Consider the following 16,938-nt stretch of genomic DNA (forward strand, 5'->3'; position numbering starts at 1 on the left):
TTCCAGTCTTAGTGTTTCAGAATCTTAAGGGGGACATGCCTAGGAATCTGTATTTTCATTGAGACGCCTAAGGAACCTTTTCATGATTAGGGAGACTTGAGAAAAAAATAACCATGCAAACATTTGTACTCCCAAAAGACATAGGGTCACTTTGACTTCCTGAAATATGTTGGGATTCTTGGGAATCAAGATGCTGTTTCAAGTTTGGACAGCATGTTTAGGGACTTCTGTGCAGCTTGTATTACATCTCTCCCTTTGTCATCTACAGACCAGGGAACGAAGGCTTTTAAATGGCTTGCCAAAATCCACTGAACCGTGATTACTTGGCCAAGCCAGATCAGATGTTGCCTGATTCTAGTTTTTTCTTTCTACTATAAACACATTTTGGCTGACTGTTTCCTTCACACGCGTAAGCTCTCTTCCCTATAAAATGTCAAGTCCAGCTGAGCAAGGCCCTATGAATTTCACTGTGCTTATTAATTAAGCACATTGCTTGGAGTTATCAGCTCATGATTTGCTGACATTTACCAGATAAACTTTTGTAGTCTGCACCCATATTTCTGTGACAATCCCACTGAGTTTATATCATTTTTACCAGGGCTTTGGGTTATAGAAGAACGGAAGAAAATCTTGTAACCCACTGGAAGACAATTCAACATGAAATCCACCCTTGCCTGGCTTACCAGTAGCTCTCTGGTGGGATAATAATCAAGATGATCACACATTCCCAGCTGTGTTAGTCTAAAATGAAGATTCCATATTATATGCTATAAAATCAGAAGGGCTTCAAATGGCCTACCTCTTCCCACTCTGCTGCTCTTGTGGATAAGCGTCCCTAGCCAAACAACCTTCCTTGTCAAAGGACCAGGCAATTTCTGCTCCTCTCTGGGAGGCAGGCTTCAGTTCCCTGCCAGTCCATGGATTTAATCCAACAATCCAATCACATCCTCCCACTGGAGCCAGGAAGCACCCCACACTTTCAATACAACAAATTCTGCCTCCCAAAGACCCTCATGGTTTTCTGGGTCCATGAGTGCAACCTCCCACGCAGCACCACGTGGCACACAGTGTCCTTGAATGGCATGTGGTGTCCTCCTCCCCCGGGCTGCCATCATGTGACTAATAAACTGCAGTCTTATCACCCAAAGAAAAGGTGTCAATTCCTGATTCTATAAAGAAATAAAGCTTTCCCTTTTCACAAAACCGCCTACTACTGTAGGAAAACGTTTCAGTAAAGAGGTGAGGAACAAGGAGCGAAGCAGCTGCTTGAACATCTCTGACTTTCTCAAGACTACTGCATGTAAACATCACACCATCTGACAGACTAATTGGAATGGGTTAGGTGGGGGCCTCAGGAAAAATGGGCCCTGGAATTATGCTGTGCAAATGTAATTCAAAAGTACTGTCTACTGTGTGAATACATGAGCTAAGTGAGAGAGAAAAGTGATATTTAGGGATTCAATTCCTGGCAAACCTGGGTCTCTACTGACTAATCTAAAACAAGTCATGATTAAAAAAGATACAGTCCCAAGGGATAGCATCAGGAAGCACTCTCCTCCCCGAACTGGCGTGTGGACTGTTCTGTCAAAGACTGTGTCTTATCGCCCCCATTCCTGATTCTAACCCAGAGAATCTGCTCAGTGGAAATGGCTGGGCAAACACACAGAACACTTCACTTTGCAAAGTACCAAGAAAGCAGTGAGCTCAGGTCTCTCCTGGTTCAGTGAAGCTGAGAAACTGCCTGCAAGATTAAGGATTCCGACACAGCTGGGGAGGAGGAGGGCTGAATTCTCAGGCGTGGGCTGGAATATTTCTGGCACTGGGTCACTTCCAGCTGACAGGCTATTATCAGTGCTGCCCCCTCACACCCAAGGGCCCTCTGGAGCCCACCTAAGATGTTCTCAGTAGACGGGCGCACTCTGGTTACCCACATGCCTTTCAATGAAGACCACGTATATTGATTCTGCTCTTAAGGGCAGGTTAGTATCTGGCTTCTTCTGTACTTACTGATCCTTCCCAGTAGTCATATGGCAAACAATCATTACAGGAGCTGTAGAAGTGAAAGAAGCATCTGATAAGAGACTACCCACCTGGAATTCATGCCAAATCCTTCATTTGAAAACATCGAACTAGAAGGAAGCTAAAACAGGAGGAGAAATTAGCCACTCTTTCTCAATATCCAATGGGAGGAGGTGTGGATGACCACATGGTTATTATTAGGCCCAAGTTTCATCTGCATAGCAGAAAGGATTAAAGAAAAGCAAAACCACTAGTCGCAGAGCTGGGAGTGTGGGGACACAGTGCCAGAACTCCAAAGAGGCATCTGGAAGGAAGGAAGCTCAGTTCTTACTGCTCCAACTCAGGCTCAAATCTCCTGCCTAAATTCTCATCAACAGGAAAGACACATGGACACCCACCACCTTAAAAACTACGTTTGTATTTCTGGTTAGGTTCAGAGTGGCAGAACTCAGGAGTTACACCATAACCAACCTGGTCCACACCTCAGCTTACCTTCCTCCCTCCCACAAAGATAACATTACAAAACTATATTTACAGGAAAACCAATTAAAAATTAAGGGTGTATACAAAAGTGGACAAGAGAGTCGGAAGTATCAATGCAGGGAGAGCTTTGGGGGATTAAGGGACATTGTATTCCACACTGAAATTATGTACCAGCAGGGAGAAGCATAGTGAATCTCAGTGCCAATCTTAGGGGAAACCAGTCATTCCAGGGGAAAAGTAGATGAGAAAGAGCTACTTATTAGCTTTAATATTGCAAGTCTTAATTATCCAGCCCTCCTTCTTCTGTTCAGAGTCAAGTGGTGGGGAAAAAAACAGTCTCTGACAAGTGCCATAGAAAAGGGCGGGTGGGCTCAGAAGGCATAGCGGGTCCGGATGTCCTCAAGCTTCTTGGACACCTCAGGCGGGGTTCGGTCTAGTTCTTCAGAGACATTCTTTTGCTTGTTGGGCTCCATGGAGTTGAACTGCTCACAGAGGTCTCCATCAATCACGTTCTAAGACATGGAAAAATGAGAGTGAAGAAAAAGGTTAGATGGCCACAGAAAATGACACATGCTCAAGGACCAGCTGTAAAGCAAACTTTTTATTTTCTCTCTTGACACCTGAGCCCAAGTTACAGAATAAGGAACATTATTCTAAGTTGATCCTTAGCAGTCAAGGTTAGCAAAACTAGGTGAAACCTTTTTCTCTGGCTGTGTTCTGCCCTGAATATCACTAACCATTCCTTTTCCCTAGTACCATCACCATCAATCCATTCCCTTGATGCTCCTTCATTCAGGACTGTTCTGATTTTTAAAGGAGAGAAGCAGAGAGAAAAGACTAGTTAAATGAACTGAGATGCCTCCCTTTCTATCCAGAGTTCCACCAAAAACCTACCTTAACAGGGAAGTAATAGGAACGAAAGCTGAGGTGGTCTCGCCCACAGAGAGGGGGATGCTCAGAACGCAGGTGCATTTCCACATGCTGAAAGAAGTCATGGTCCTGGTGGAGGAAACAAAGACTCTCACTAAAAGAAGAAAATGATTTCAACTGCTAGTCTGTGGTCTCCAGAAGTAGAATGAACACACAGCCACTGACTTTTACCATGCAAACAGATATTAAGTATCTAATCACTCCTCTGATGAACTCGTTTTCTTGCTGTGACTAGAGCTAAAACCCAAAACGCCCCTGTATTTGCAGAACGTGGGAGAACATCACATGTAAGGAGGGTTTTGTGAAGTCGTATTCCTGATTCTAGCTTCCTTGGCTGGTACGGCACACCAAATTAAGCCAATTCCAGAGTTGACTCTTGAGGCAGTAAGTGCCCAGTTGACATCATCCTATCATTCCTAAGCTGTGGGGTCTGGTCTGGGGCTCTGGCCTCTTATCTACACCTATCCCCATCAGAGAACCAAACATGTACAGTATAAAAACAAATAACTTCTCCAGGAAACAAACAAACAAAACCAAGATTCTTATATCCCCAGGGACTTCTCATACAATTTCCAGAACACTCCCAGTTGCAGGTGGGGATAAAAGAGTTGCCCTCTTAAGGCAGATTTAGCACCAAGAAACCACCTTGGGAAGGCAAAGGCCATAGCCCTGTTGGGAGACTTCACCTCATGGGATGTGAATGGGACAAGGATGCCAATTCCTCCTGACAAGGTAGTATAAACAAGTGATTCGGAGCCTCCAGGGATCAGGGTGGTCTTCTGTAATGACAGCACTGTCTCACCCACATGGTAGTTCATGATCACCTCTGCCTGCAAATCAAAAACAGACCAGTAGCTGTGTATGCCCTCAGGAGTCTGTTCTAGATTCTCAAGAGCAAGCAGTGCCTCTAAAAGGTAGACATCTCCATCTTTAAAAATCTAAAAATTACTAAAAAAATACTCAAGTATTAACATTTACTTGGAGATTAATGTTCTCACACACATGAAGTTAGATTACTTCTGATAAACAATTACAATTCAAAAATCGTTAAATTACCAAGTCTGCAATTAAAAAAAGGAAATTATAGAAAACTATTAAAGAACAACAATCACAAGATCACTAGGCTTGGTAGATCTTATTTTTAGAAGTCTAGAGATGCTCTACTATAAAAATACATGCCTACAGGAGAAGAGTAGAACTCAGGACACGCTCAGGGAAGAGCTGGTTACTATCAGGAATGTACCAGTGCAACCATCTTTTTTCCAAGGAACACTATACTCCCGAGAGATTTTACATTGCTAAAATGTCTCAGAGACATTTCTACTCTGCAGTCTTAAAAATGGAATAGTGACTTGGTCACCTTATATGAAACCCAGCATCTAACCATCAAAGGCTATGTATGTACAATCAAACTTAGGGATTTCCATATATGAGAGAACACTCACCATTGCCAGGTGCACTGCGGATAATTCACTAAAAAATGCTTCCTCAGTAAAGATCATGGGGAATGTACCATATAGGCTAGTGTCTCTCCTTTGGGGCCCTTGCGTTCTTACCTTCTGAGAGGCCCCATTGAGCAAGCCCCGGTCCCACAGTGCTTTGTTTCCTGTGGGATCCTCATCCACTTCATCGTTGGTGTTAGGTGGGAGCCTCACCTAAAAAGAAGTGACACACATCACAGAGCTAGGTCCTATACCTACTCACCTGGATCACCAAGCAACCCCAGGTTCTTGCAAGCAAGCCTAGGGGCACCACCTCTGGCAGATGCCTAAGCCCATCTCCTGTTCTAGTGTCTGAGAAGTGAGACACTCAAGAGGATCAACCCATGAGCATAGGGCTAACACAGAAAGAGCACAAAGACCACAGAACATAAATCAGACTGGACTTAAAAAGATAAGCCAAAATTGTGATAAAAAGTGAAAATAAATTCAGTCATTAGCTCAGACTAAACCTACCACTATTAAGAAGGAGAGAGGTGAATAGAGGGGGAAGTTTAAAAGACTGGTAAGAAAGCTTAAAGAACACAGTTTTCTTTTTAGACCTGGCCTTAGAATTTTTAAGTTTTCCTTCTTCATTTCCTGATACCCATTTTGCTCTGACTTTACAATATGTTTGCAACTTAAAATTAATAAAAATCTTCATCACATTAAAAAAACAAAAACAAAAAAACTGGCCTTTGGGGGTTCAAATTTTATCCCCATTTTTACTATCCATTTTAAAGATCACAGTCCTGGGTCTTTGGCTTTACTATGAACAAACTGAGCCAGCTTTCCCACAAGTACTATAACCAACTAAATATCAACTCACCACACAAATGTTGCCAAACTTGTCTGCCCCGGCCACAGTGTCATAGTCGAGGAGGCTAGCTGTAGTGACCCATCGTGGATAGGTGTCATCAGCGAAGATGATGAGCTGGTTCTCATTACGCTTGTAGCGAACCCAGATGAAACTTTCTTGGACATCAGACACAATTACCCTGTGTCCAATAGTCTGGATTCCAGAGATATAGTTGGCAATATGCTGGGAAAAACAAGCAAAGTAATAGGTATAACCATGGGGTCCAGATCCCCAGAAAGTCCGGCTTTCCTTCAATGCAATATAAAGGGTCTGTGGAATGGGACATATCAAGGAACAGGCAGTCAGCAATCACTTCCTATAAAGTGGAAAAAAGAGCTAAATGGTTTTAATATAGTGAGAATACATGCCTAATTCTCACAATTAACTTCCATTAAGAAGCTAGCAGGACAGAAACTTGGTTCTTAGTTTGAAGAAGTTCAGAAAACCATCTAACTCCTGCCCTTCTCAAATCTCATTTCTGAGCCTGGAATTGGGGAACTACAAGGCCTATTATTAATAAAGACACACGGTTTTAAGAGTGAATACCCACCACCCTGTGAAGGTTTCCTCCCTCTTTGCTAGCTAGATCCCAGGCCCTCTACAAGGATATTCACCTTGTTCTCACACTTTCGGAGTAACTTCTTCTTTCCCAGGTCATAGACTCGCAGAAGCTTCCCCACACCAATCAACACCCTTCCCTGGAATGGGGCAATGGCAGCAGGGACCTCTTCTACCAGAGTCTGTAAGAAAAGCGGGTAATGCTATTACAACAGCCAGCCACAGGCTAGCCCCTCTCCGTCAACCCAAAATGCCTGTCAAGACAACAGCCAGCAAGTGATCACCCTCTGACATCAGAAAAATAAACCACACATACAACAGACTCTACAACACACAGTGTTTAAGTAAACAGGTCCCACACGCTGCATTTCACCCTGCTAGTGAAAAGAAATGCTGGTGCTAGGTGAATGCTGCCTCAGAGCCCACACTAATCCAACCACACCATTAATGAGGAGTGAAGCCATGGAGAAATGACTGCAGTTTGTGCAGGATGGGAAAGGAATACTAGCAACAAGTGACATCTTAGTTGCAAGAGAGACAGTGAGCAGAGCACAAAGAAGGGTCTGTGAAGTAATTATTTCCCAGAGGAGACTCCCTTGTAGGAGGGATGGAGGAGCCACATTCATGTGCTATCAGTGGGGAAGAGAGAACAGGAATTTGTTTTAACTTTAAAAACCATGGTAAAATAAACCTAACATAAAATGTACCATTTTAACCATCTTCATGTTTACACTTCAGTGACATTAAGTATATTAACATTGTTGTACAATCATTAGCACCATCCATCCCTAGAAATCTTTTCTTTCCACAGGAAAACTGTAATCATTAGAGAGTTAACTCCCAGAAAATAATTCTGTACAATTGCTAAATTTTGGTCACCATTCCTACCTACTTAGTGAGACTAGTAGTAAACAACAGGCCAATTCAGTGTGCATATATTTCCCCACTGTGAATGGTTTACACACAGGCTTCCCATGGAATTTGCAGGCAGTGGAGCTTCACTGGAACATGAAAGCCCCAGCATTTTCTGTGTGCACCAAGAGGTGGATCACAATCCATGTGCTGGCTCCCAAAATGGTCACCAGAAGTCCAGACCTACAAGTTAAAGCAAAGAAGGGAGTCTAGCAGGACCTAAGATCTAGAAAGAACCTAAGATTGGCTGGCTCCTACCTTGTGCAGAAACTCCAGTTTTTCCCCATTGTTCACAAGCTTGTAGGTATAGACAAAGCCCCCTGCTACAGATCGGGGGTTCAGTATCAGGTCTTTGGCCACGCCCACCAGCACATACCAGTCCTCACCGGTGTTGGAGAACCTGCACACGGCCACGCTGCACAAAGAAGCAGGAGTCGGGCATGAGTTACAGCCAGGGGAATTCCCATTCCAGCCACCAAGCCCTGGATGTCCTGGGCTTCTTACCTAAAAGCAGCCTCATTCTGTTCCAGCTGTACAAGGTCCAGCGTGTTCCCCTGTATAGGATTCATCACTCGGATCACAGAGGCCCACTGCCCATTGCCAGCCTTAGGAGCTCCAAAAATGGACTCGGGGAGGTTTTCATTGAGGAATGCTGCTGCCATCTCTGCGGCCAGCTCTCGCTCATCCTCCCCTGCTGCTTCCACCATTTCCTAAATCCAAAAAACCAAAGAGTAGGTGTGTTCAGAGGTAGGTGCTGGATGAGAAGTGAACAAGTGGCAAAAAAGCCTCCAGAGGAAGTTCATAATTAAGTAAAGTAGCAAGTCTGTCGATGAAAACCAGGATTTCCCAAAATGGAGATTAAAGGGAGAGGTGTACAGACAAGAGAAAAAATGGAAAATCACTAAAGGGGAAACTAGGTTCTTCTTTAATGCCTAGAAGAACTAACATCAGCTGTGATAAATACTTGATTAGTAGTCTGAGAAACATGAAAACGAAAACACCATTTTTCTACCTAACCCATCTGATTTCCCTTGCTAAGACATCTTGTCTCCTCTCTTCCAGGTCAAATACAATTTTACATGGTTGGAACTATTTGTTTCTTGCTAGGAAATGATTTCTGGAAGAAGCTCACATTGCAGGGAATATGAAAGCTGTCTGTCTCCTGTGGGCCTGAGTCCAGCATACATAAAACACTGTTTTGGGAGCTCAAGGACTGAAGAACTGTTCCAGAGGGGGAGCTGAAAACTGAATAAACCCAGGTCAGTGTATTAGTCTTAAATCATCAGAAAGCCTCTAAAACCAAGAGCTCTGGCAAAGGGCTTTGCTTGAAGGAACCTGAAAAGACCCTGAATCTTTATACATAACCAAGAATATGTAAGCATAACAAAGAAAACAATGTAGGAGTTTAAACTTTTCAACACTTTTCCATGCGAACAACTTTTAATTGAACCCCAGAGGTATGTCTCATTACCTCTGCCATCTGCTGCTTCCTCTGAGCTTTTGTTGCCTCAGTGTAGGCATTGTGGTCAGTCTCAATGATGATAAGGTTGTTACTCTCAGGGTGGATGACAAATTTCCTGGGTGTGTACTGCAGTGGAAAGGCTACTTGGTTGAAGACAGCACCTAGCTTCTCCAATGCTAAAATCCTATGACAAAAGGCAAGGGAGTTAATAAAAATATCACTCACTCAGTACCTAGAAACTGGTACTGAAATGGTCCATGAGTGGTCACAGTAAACACATCAATCCCTAAAGCTCTATTTTGGCATTATGGAACACGAAACAATAGCCTTCTGATTATAATCTACAAGATTCTGCACAGGAGACAAGGAGATTTGGGAAGAGCCCTCCACTTCGGTGACAGCCCTCCCATGTTCATGACAATTCTGGTGATAAGTTAAAATTTCCTCACTTACTGCTGACAAACCCTGAAATGAAGAGCACAATTCCAAATCTGTTTGTGCAGCACTGCAGTTACCTGGACATATGCAGTACTGGTGCTGATAGTACTGCATAAAATGAAGCAGATGCCTTCCTGAAGAAAAATCACCTAAGCTTTATTAGGAAATCCATGGCAGCACAGGAAGAGATGGCAAGGGAGGGACCTACAACCTTTGCCAAATGGGACATAAGAGATGTGCCTAAGCAAAACCATGTGCAAAATGAGCAGAACCCAGGCACTCTTAAAAATAATTACTTGATCTCTAAACAACAGTTTTATTTGCAGTTTAAGTTCTCTCTATTCATCATATACAGTCTGACAGCAAAACTAAAAAACAATGGAAGACAGCAAAACCATTTTAGGGGCTGAAAGAAAAAACAGCCAATTTGAATACATGTATGTATGAATTTTTTGGAAGAATATAATACAGAACACAACACTTTATGATAAAGTATGACTAATAAGTAGCATTCTCATAGATATCCAAATATCCTGAGGAAGTAAACAGCATGTCCCTCCATTTGGAGAAAAACAGTATTTTGTAAACATATGAGTAATGAAATTAACCACTGAGACATCAAAAGTGCCATTCAGCATGATAAAAACAAGTATGGCATAAACAAACCCCACAACCACCGATCCTACAGTTTTATTTCTTCTTTGTCCAGCTCTCACACTGGCTTTCATAAAGGCGCCCAACCATGCCAACAGGCAGATTTCAGCAGCTTGTGGAGAATAGGTACCCACAAGGGCATCTAGGTGGAGGGAGCACTTACCCTCAGTGGGACGCACAACATGGGAGGGAGCACAGATGCTCCTACTTCCTATTCTTCCTTGAAAAATATGAGGCTAGCCAGTGCTTGTCAATGTAGGACATATACTACTGGTGATACCCAAGATGACTTCAGGCAGGCAGCCTTTCAAAAATGTAATTCTTTAAGAAATAATTAGCTAAAGGACATCATAAAGAAAGTGGACAACCCCACCTATTGGGAGACAATATCTGTAAATCTTACTATCTGATAAGGGAGCTGGAGTTGGAACTATAAAGAAGCCCTACAATTCAACAATAAAAATTAAAAATTAAACAAAGGATCTGAACAGACACTGCTCCAAAGAACAATTAGCCAATAAGCACGTGAAAAAATAATGGACATCATTAACCATCAAAGAAATGAAAATCTAATCATATTACCACCTCACACTAGGATAGCTACAATAAAAAAATCCAGTAACAAGCATCACTTGAGGATGTGGAGAAACCGGAACCATCATACTTTGCTGATAAGAATGCAAAATGGTGCAGCTACTTTGAAAGGAGGCTGGCAGCTCCTCAAAAAATTAAAACATAGTTACCATATGACCCAACAATTTGAAAGTGACTGGTACTAACAGTAAGTACTATCAACAGTAGTGTTTAAACCATGCTCCCCAAAGGTCTGCTTTTATCTGTTTCACATAGTGGCCTTGCTCTGAAAAGACTGTTCAAGGTGAGCTGGGAGAAACGTTCTGCTGCCAGAAGTTTGGAAATCTGTGGGACTGTCTAAATTTATAGGAATTTAGGAGCTAGGAAGTACAAGTAGATAGAACAATTAGAGGGCCCATGCATGAAGGTTAGGCTTTATAGACAGGGATGTGTGTGGGAAGCATTCCAGGGACAGCTGGAGAGATACTAAAAAAAAAAACCCCCACTATGAAGGGATGTCTGGAGGCATTCAATGAGCGCAACTCTGCTGGAACAGAAGGTATGTAAAGGTGCTGAAGGTTAGAAAGAAAGAAAATGATTGTGAAAAAATCCTGAAAGCTATTGTCAAGAAATTAGGGGGGCCATAATTCCACTGTGAAGAGCCAACATTTATAGCCAGGATAACAAGGTGGAATCAAAACATTAAAGAACTGAGTATATTAAAACTTGGCCCTTAAATTCTAGACAGAAGCTAAAACCCCAAACACTGAAACTTGGTTACCAGGTACTTATTAAATCTCCCAAGCCAAATCAAGGTTTCAGTTGCAATTAAACAAGATGGAGTGAGAAGTGAGGCAGAAACCTTCTCCCAAAACCAAATGTAACACAAAGATACAGCAAATACAACTAACCGTGAATGAGTGACCCAAAAGACCACTACAACAGACTCTCTACATCTGGGGAAAAGAGAAGACCTCACAGCAAAGGGTAAAGTAGCAAAGCCCTGATCCAGTGGGACCCAAGCCCTTCCCCCACCCCAGCTCACAGGCAGAAGAGAAACAGAGCAGGGAGGGAGTAGAAGCCCAGGACTGATAAACACCCACCCCTGGAGATCTGCTCTGAGAGCATGAATCCACATTACATGGTGCTGTGGAGATTAGAGGGGTTGGAAAGCAAAGACAGGAAGAATACTTGGAGAGACTGAGATTCCAGCAGCTTGTGGAGAATAGGTACCCACAACCAGTCGCTCCAGGACAACAGAAAGGCTGGCACTTTGAAAGACTTCCCAACAGCAAGAGGGCTACTAAAGGGGCAAGGATTACACAGAGCTTGCTGCTCAGGAGGAAGGACAGGTGGACAAAATTGTCCCAGTGCATTCAGCCCAGTCAGTTGGGAACTTTTAGGAGCTTCAGGCACTCCATCCCCCTGGCTGGTGATGCACGCCGAGGCCCCCCACTGTGATACATGACCTGCCACTCCTTCCTCCCAGCCAGCACCAGTTCATAAACCTGCTTCCCCCACCATAGTGCCAGACCAGCCAGAGGGCAGCCCCACCTACAGTAGCTACAAGGTCATCTTGCAGAGGCTTCTCTCTGTGTGCTCTGCCTACTGGCCATGGCAGTGGAGGCAGGCACTGCAGCCGGGAAGCAAAAAAGAGCTCTTTACTCCCAGCAGGCACTGGCACCATGTGCCTGCAACCCCCACCATCGCTCTAGGTGCTGGGCAGCTCCAGACAGTAGAGCTTCTGAGGACTAGAGGATGCCGCCTACACAAAATCATTATTCCATAGTAATCATCAGAAATAAGAAATGACAAAAGAATCTGGTACAAACCAAAATCCCTCAAACACCAGAATAGAAAGCTTAGTGAAACTGAAATCACCAATCTTCCTGATAAACATTTCAAAATAAAAATCATAAACATGCTCACAGAGCTACAGAAAAATATTCAAGATCTCAGGGATGATTTCAAGATACAGAAATTTTGAAAAATACAGTATCTGAAATGAAACATACAATGGAGGGATTTAAAAGCAGATTAGATGAGGTAGAGGAGATGGTAAATGAAGGAATACAAAGAAGCTGAAGCAGAGAGAGAAAAAAGGATCTCTAGGAATGAAAGAATATTAACAGAACTGTGTGACCAATCCAAACAGAACAATATTTGGATTATAGGGGTACCAGAAGAAGAAGAGGAAGAAAAAGGGATAGAAAGTGTCTCTGAGGAAATAATTGTTGAAAACTTTCCCAATCTGGGGAAGGAAATAGTTTTTCAGGCCATGGAGATGCACAGATCTCCCAACAGAAGGGACCCAAGGAGGACAACACCAAGACATATAATAATTAAAATGACAAAGATTAAGGACAAGGACAGAGTATTAAAAGCAGTCAGAGAGAGAAAAAAGGATCACCTACAAAGGAAAACCCATCAGGCTATCATCAGACTTCGCAGCAGAAACCTTACAGGCCAGAAGGGAGCAGCATGATATATTCAATGAAATGAAACAGAAGGGCCTCGAACCAAGAATATGCTAGCCGGCAAGATTTTCATTTAAATTTGAAGCGGATATTAAACAATTTCCAGGTAAGCAAAAGTTGAAGGAATTTACCTCCCACAAACCGTCTCTACAGGGTATTTTGGAGGGACTGCTCTAGATGGAAGTGCTCCTAAGGCTAAATAGCTGTCACCAGAGAAAATAAAACCACAGTAAAGGAAGTAGACCAATTAATTACTAAGCAAATGCAAAATTCAATCAACTACCCACAAAGTCAGTCAAGGGATACACAAAGAGCACAGAATATGACACCTAATATATAGAGTGGAGGAGGAAGAAAAAAGGGAGAAAAAAAAAAACAACCTTCAGATCGTGTTTGAAATAGTGTAATAAGCAATTTAAGTTAAACTGTTAGATAGTAAAGAAGCTGCCCTTGAACTTTTGGTAACCACAAGTCTAAAGCCTGCAATGGCAATAAGTATGTATCTATCAATAATCACCCTAAATGTAAATGGACTGAATACAACAATCAAAAGATAGTTACAGAATGGATGAAAAAATGAGACCCATCTATATGCTGCCTACAAGAGATTCACCTCAAACCCAAAGACAAACACAGACTAGAAGTTAAAGGGATGGAAAAAAGATATTTCATGCAAATAATAGGGAGAAAAAAGCAGGAGTTGCAGTACTTGTATCAAACAAAACAGACTTCAAAACAAAGCAAGTGACAGGAGACAAAGAAGGGTATTACATAATGATAAAGGGGTCAGTCCAACAAGAGAATATAACAATTATAAATATATATGCACCTAACACAGGAGCACCTAAATATGTGAAACAAATACTAAGAGAATTAAAGGGGGAAATAGAATGCAACACATTCATTTTGGGACACTTCAACATACCCCTCACTCAAAGGACAGATCAACCAGACAGAAAATAAGTAAGGAGACAAAGGTTTCTGTTGCAACACACTAGTCCCACGGTGATGAGTCAGGCTGTCTGCCATCTCTTCCTAACTTCTTCCAACATTCTGGAAAAACCAGTCCCAGTCCGTGACAGAAAAGCTTCCCACTGGGCTTCTACTCTGGAACTCTCTCACCTCAGGGTATTGGTGGAGATGGCCACAATGCCCTCAGGACACTGTTCAGACGCAAAGCCAGATGCAAATTCCAGGGTCTCATAAGACAGGGGGGTAAGATGGAAACGAGATTGGTAAGAATAGCTCAACCATGAGCGGCTTGACATGGCCAACACCTGAGAAAAGAAAAACAAAAAACACCCCAATTAGCTTGGGGAAAACTCAAACGTAGTATGCTGACCAAATACCCTATCCCCAAATTTCAGTCTGCAAAATATCCCAAGGGAATTTTAGGAACGTAAAAGGCTCCCTTATGAAAAAGGCCTGAATACAGCATGGAAAAGACAATTAATGACTCTATATAGCATCTTACTACACTGACAGTGATCGCAACAGAGGGGGTGAGGACTTGACATATGGGTGACTGTTGAAACCACTGTTTCTTTATGTGAAACCATCAGAAGATTTTGTATCAATGATACTTTAATAAAAAAAAAAGAAAGAAGAAAAAGAGGCCTACAGAAGAGGCAGTATGGCTTAGTATTTGCTGTAAACATGGGCTACTACTACTAGCCATATGAACTAGACTAATCATGCAATCTAAGTCTCAGTTTCCACATGTGTAAAATGGGGACACAATCATAAAGCTAAATAGTTTTAAGAATTAAATGCAGTAACAAGTAAAGAACTAGCAGAACACCCAACAACACTATTAATCTCAGCTACAAAGGACACAATGCTTCCAAACCTCTCTCGCATTACACAGTGAACCATGATATTATATTATAAGGTTGCTCAGGAGTAGTGGTGCCCTGGTGGGAGGTTTCCAGTTAATTTTCAGTCCATTACATTTGCCCAGCCTGAGGGCTAAAGGACCAATATCCTAACCCACCTACAAACCAAATCATGCCACAGTGCCATGGAGCCCCAGGTAAAAAGCTCTGGCTTAAGGGACCCAAGACTTCCCACAGGAAAGAAACTAGTCAAGATGGACCTAATGTCAAACTAACTATACACTGGTGAATTAATGAAAACAAAGCCTACACCAAGGCATTCCCCTCAGCTGATGCCGCTAACAGCCCAACATGCTGCCTACCCCCCTCCATTACTTACTGCCTCCTGGCCTTGCATCCTGACACGAAAGAGTTTCACAGGACGGGACCCAAGATATCTAGTGCGGGTATCAGACAGATCTCCTGTGACAGGGTCTAGGACAGTTCTCAGCAGGACACCGTTCTAATAAAAAAAGAGAAGAGCAGGTGAAGCCTACCCATGACAGAAGCTCCCTTGGCAACTTATTTTATATAATAAATTCAGAGCAGATAGAATATGACTTGGTTCAAAAAAGTCAAGTAATCAGCCAGCCATTCAACCCTTCTCTCACTAAATCACTCACTCATTCAAGTAGTTAATTTACTAAGTGAAAAACATTTATTTTACACAGCATATCCTTAAAATTTTTCCCAATTTACTTAAACTCCTCTTTATAATTTTTAATTTGAAGATGTGTGTACAGTTAATAATAACCAGGCCTACTATGGTGTTTAATTCAGGCAGGGGGAAAGAAGAATGCTCCCACAGATAATGAGGTCCTGCTAAAATGACAAGTAGCAAACTTCAAAGGATACTCCCATTCATCTAAAATGAGACAATTTAGTATCCAAAATGGACAAAAAGACTGCAATAATTTGAAGCACAAACATAAAGATCTGCAAGTTCATAATGTTATTTTTTTAAAAAAACCACTTCACTGGTCCTCACTGATGACTGCTAACATACCAACACCTTACTTTGAAAAGAGAAGTGAATGAAGGGGAAAAAATTTTTCCTTTTTCTGTACAAACTGTATTTCAGTCTAGGCAAAGATATGAAGCAAACTTTGTCTTTAGAAAAAAGTTCCACCTAATTAAATGAAGAGTGAAACAGAAAATCATCATTTCCCAAACCTAATGGCATAATACAGGCAATGTACCTATAAATGGCTATTATTAAGTAAAAGGATGATGGTGAGATTTAAAACAGATAATTTAGAAGTGGGACAACCAGACATTAATATGCCTCCTATTGTAATAGGAAATAAATAGCACCACCTATGAAATTTTCTCTCCCAATAACAAAAAATTAAACCTGAATCTAATCAATTTCTGTGTTATCCACTACTATAGTTATCAAGCCACATGTGGCTAGAAAAAATTTTGATTTGCTGTTAAGTGTTTAATACAAAATACCAGATTTCAAAGACTTAATCTAAAATAAGAGAAAGCATGAAGTAATATCTTAATTTTTATATTCATCACAAATTGAAATTATATTTTAGATACTCAGTTAAATGAAACATTGAAACTAACTTTATCTGTCCCTTTTTCACAGCTACCAGAAAATTTAAACTACACACATGGTTTACAGTGTATTTTTAATGGCTGGTATGATGTAGAGCTATGTACTAGTTTACAGGAAATACAGAGGATAGAGGAACATTAAACAGCTAAGAGATGACTGCCAAATTCAGAAGGTGGGAAATTCTACAAGATGGATGATCTGGTTTCTTAAAAACAAAAACAAGAAAAACTGGAACACAAACAAGGTATCAGATATTAAGGAATTAATAAGTTTTGTTGGGCATGACAATATTAAGGCCTTTAAAAGAACCCCACGTATCTGTTAGAGCTACATTTTTCACCTGTTTATAGATGAAATGATAAATTATCTTGGATTTGCTTTAAAATACTCAAGGAAAAAGAAGAGAGAGGTAATACATAAAACATTACCAGAATGTTGGTAACTTAACTGGTGATGGATACACATGAAGGTTCATTACATTAATCTATCTTCTGTGCGTATTTGAGAATGTCTAAATTAGGAAGTGAAATTAAAAGCAGAATGTACCTGGGCTAGGTACTATTTTACATGTTTGAGTATATATTCACTAAGGAAAATAAGTATACGGTCAAAAACCCTGACATCATCCGATCCTTAAGTTCCTGCTTTTTATGC

The 16,938-nt window shown here is 41.6% G+C and overlaps 1 protein-coding gene across 1 annotated transcript in view; it reads right to left on the reverse strand.

Moving 5' to 3' along the window:
• Nucleotides 1–2,417: 2,417 nt before the first annotated feature.
• SF3B3 (splicing factor 3b subunit 3) overlaps nt 2,418–16,938 on the reverse strand; it is a 51,717-nt gene continuing 37,196 nt past the window's right edge. Inside the window, exons 16-26 of the mRNA XM_073226162.1 lie at nt 15,058–15,180; nt 13,966–14,120; nt 8,711–8,885; nt 7,744–7,949; nt 7,498–7,654; nt 6,384–6,509; nt 5,740–5,952; nt 4,989–5,087; nt 4,119–4,262; nt 3,397–3,501; nt 2,418–3,014 (exon numbers count right to left, since the gene is read on the reverse strand). Coding sequence (XP_073082263.1) covers nt 2,874–3,014; nt 3,397–3,501; nt 4,119–4,262; nt 4,989–5,087; nt 5,740–5,952; nt 6,384–6,509; nt 7,498–7,654; nt 7,744–7,949; nt 8,711–8,885; nt 13,966–14,120; nt 15,058–15,180 — 1,644 coding nt within the window. The 3' untranslated portion in view covers nt 2,418–2,873. The remainder of the gene's footprint in view (nt 3,015–3,396; nt 3,502–4,118; nt 4,263–4,988; nt 5,088–5,739; nt 5,953–6,383; nt 6,510–7,497; nt 7,655–7,743; nt 7,950–8,710; nt 8,886–13,965; nt 14,121–15,057; nt 15,181–16,938) is intronic.

Source organism: Manis javanica, chromosome 17 (assembly GCF_040802235.1).
Source record: "Manis javanica isolate MJ-LG chromosome 17, MJ_LKY, whole genome shotgun sequence".
Lineage (NCBI taxonomy): Eukaryota > Metazoa > Chordata > Mammalia > Pholidota > Manidae > Manis > Manis javanica.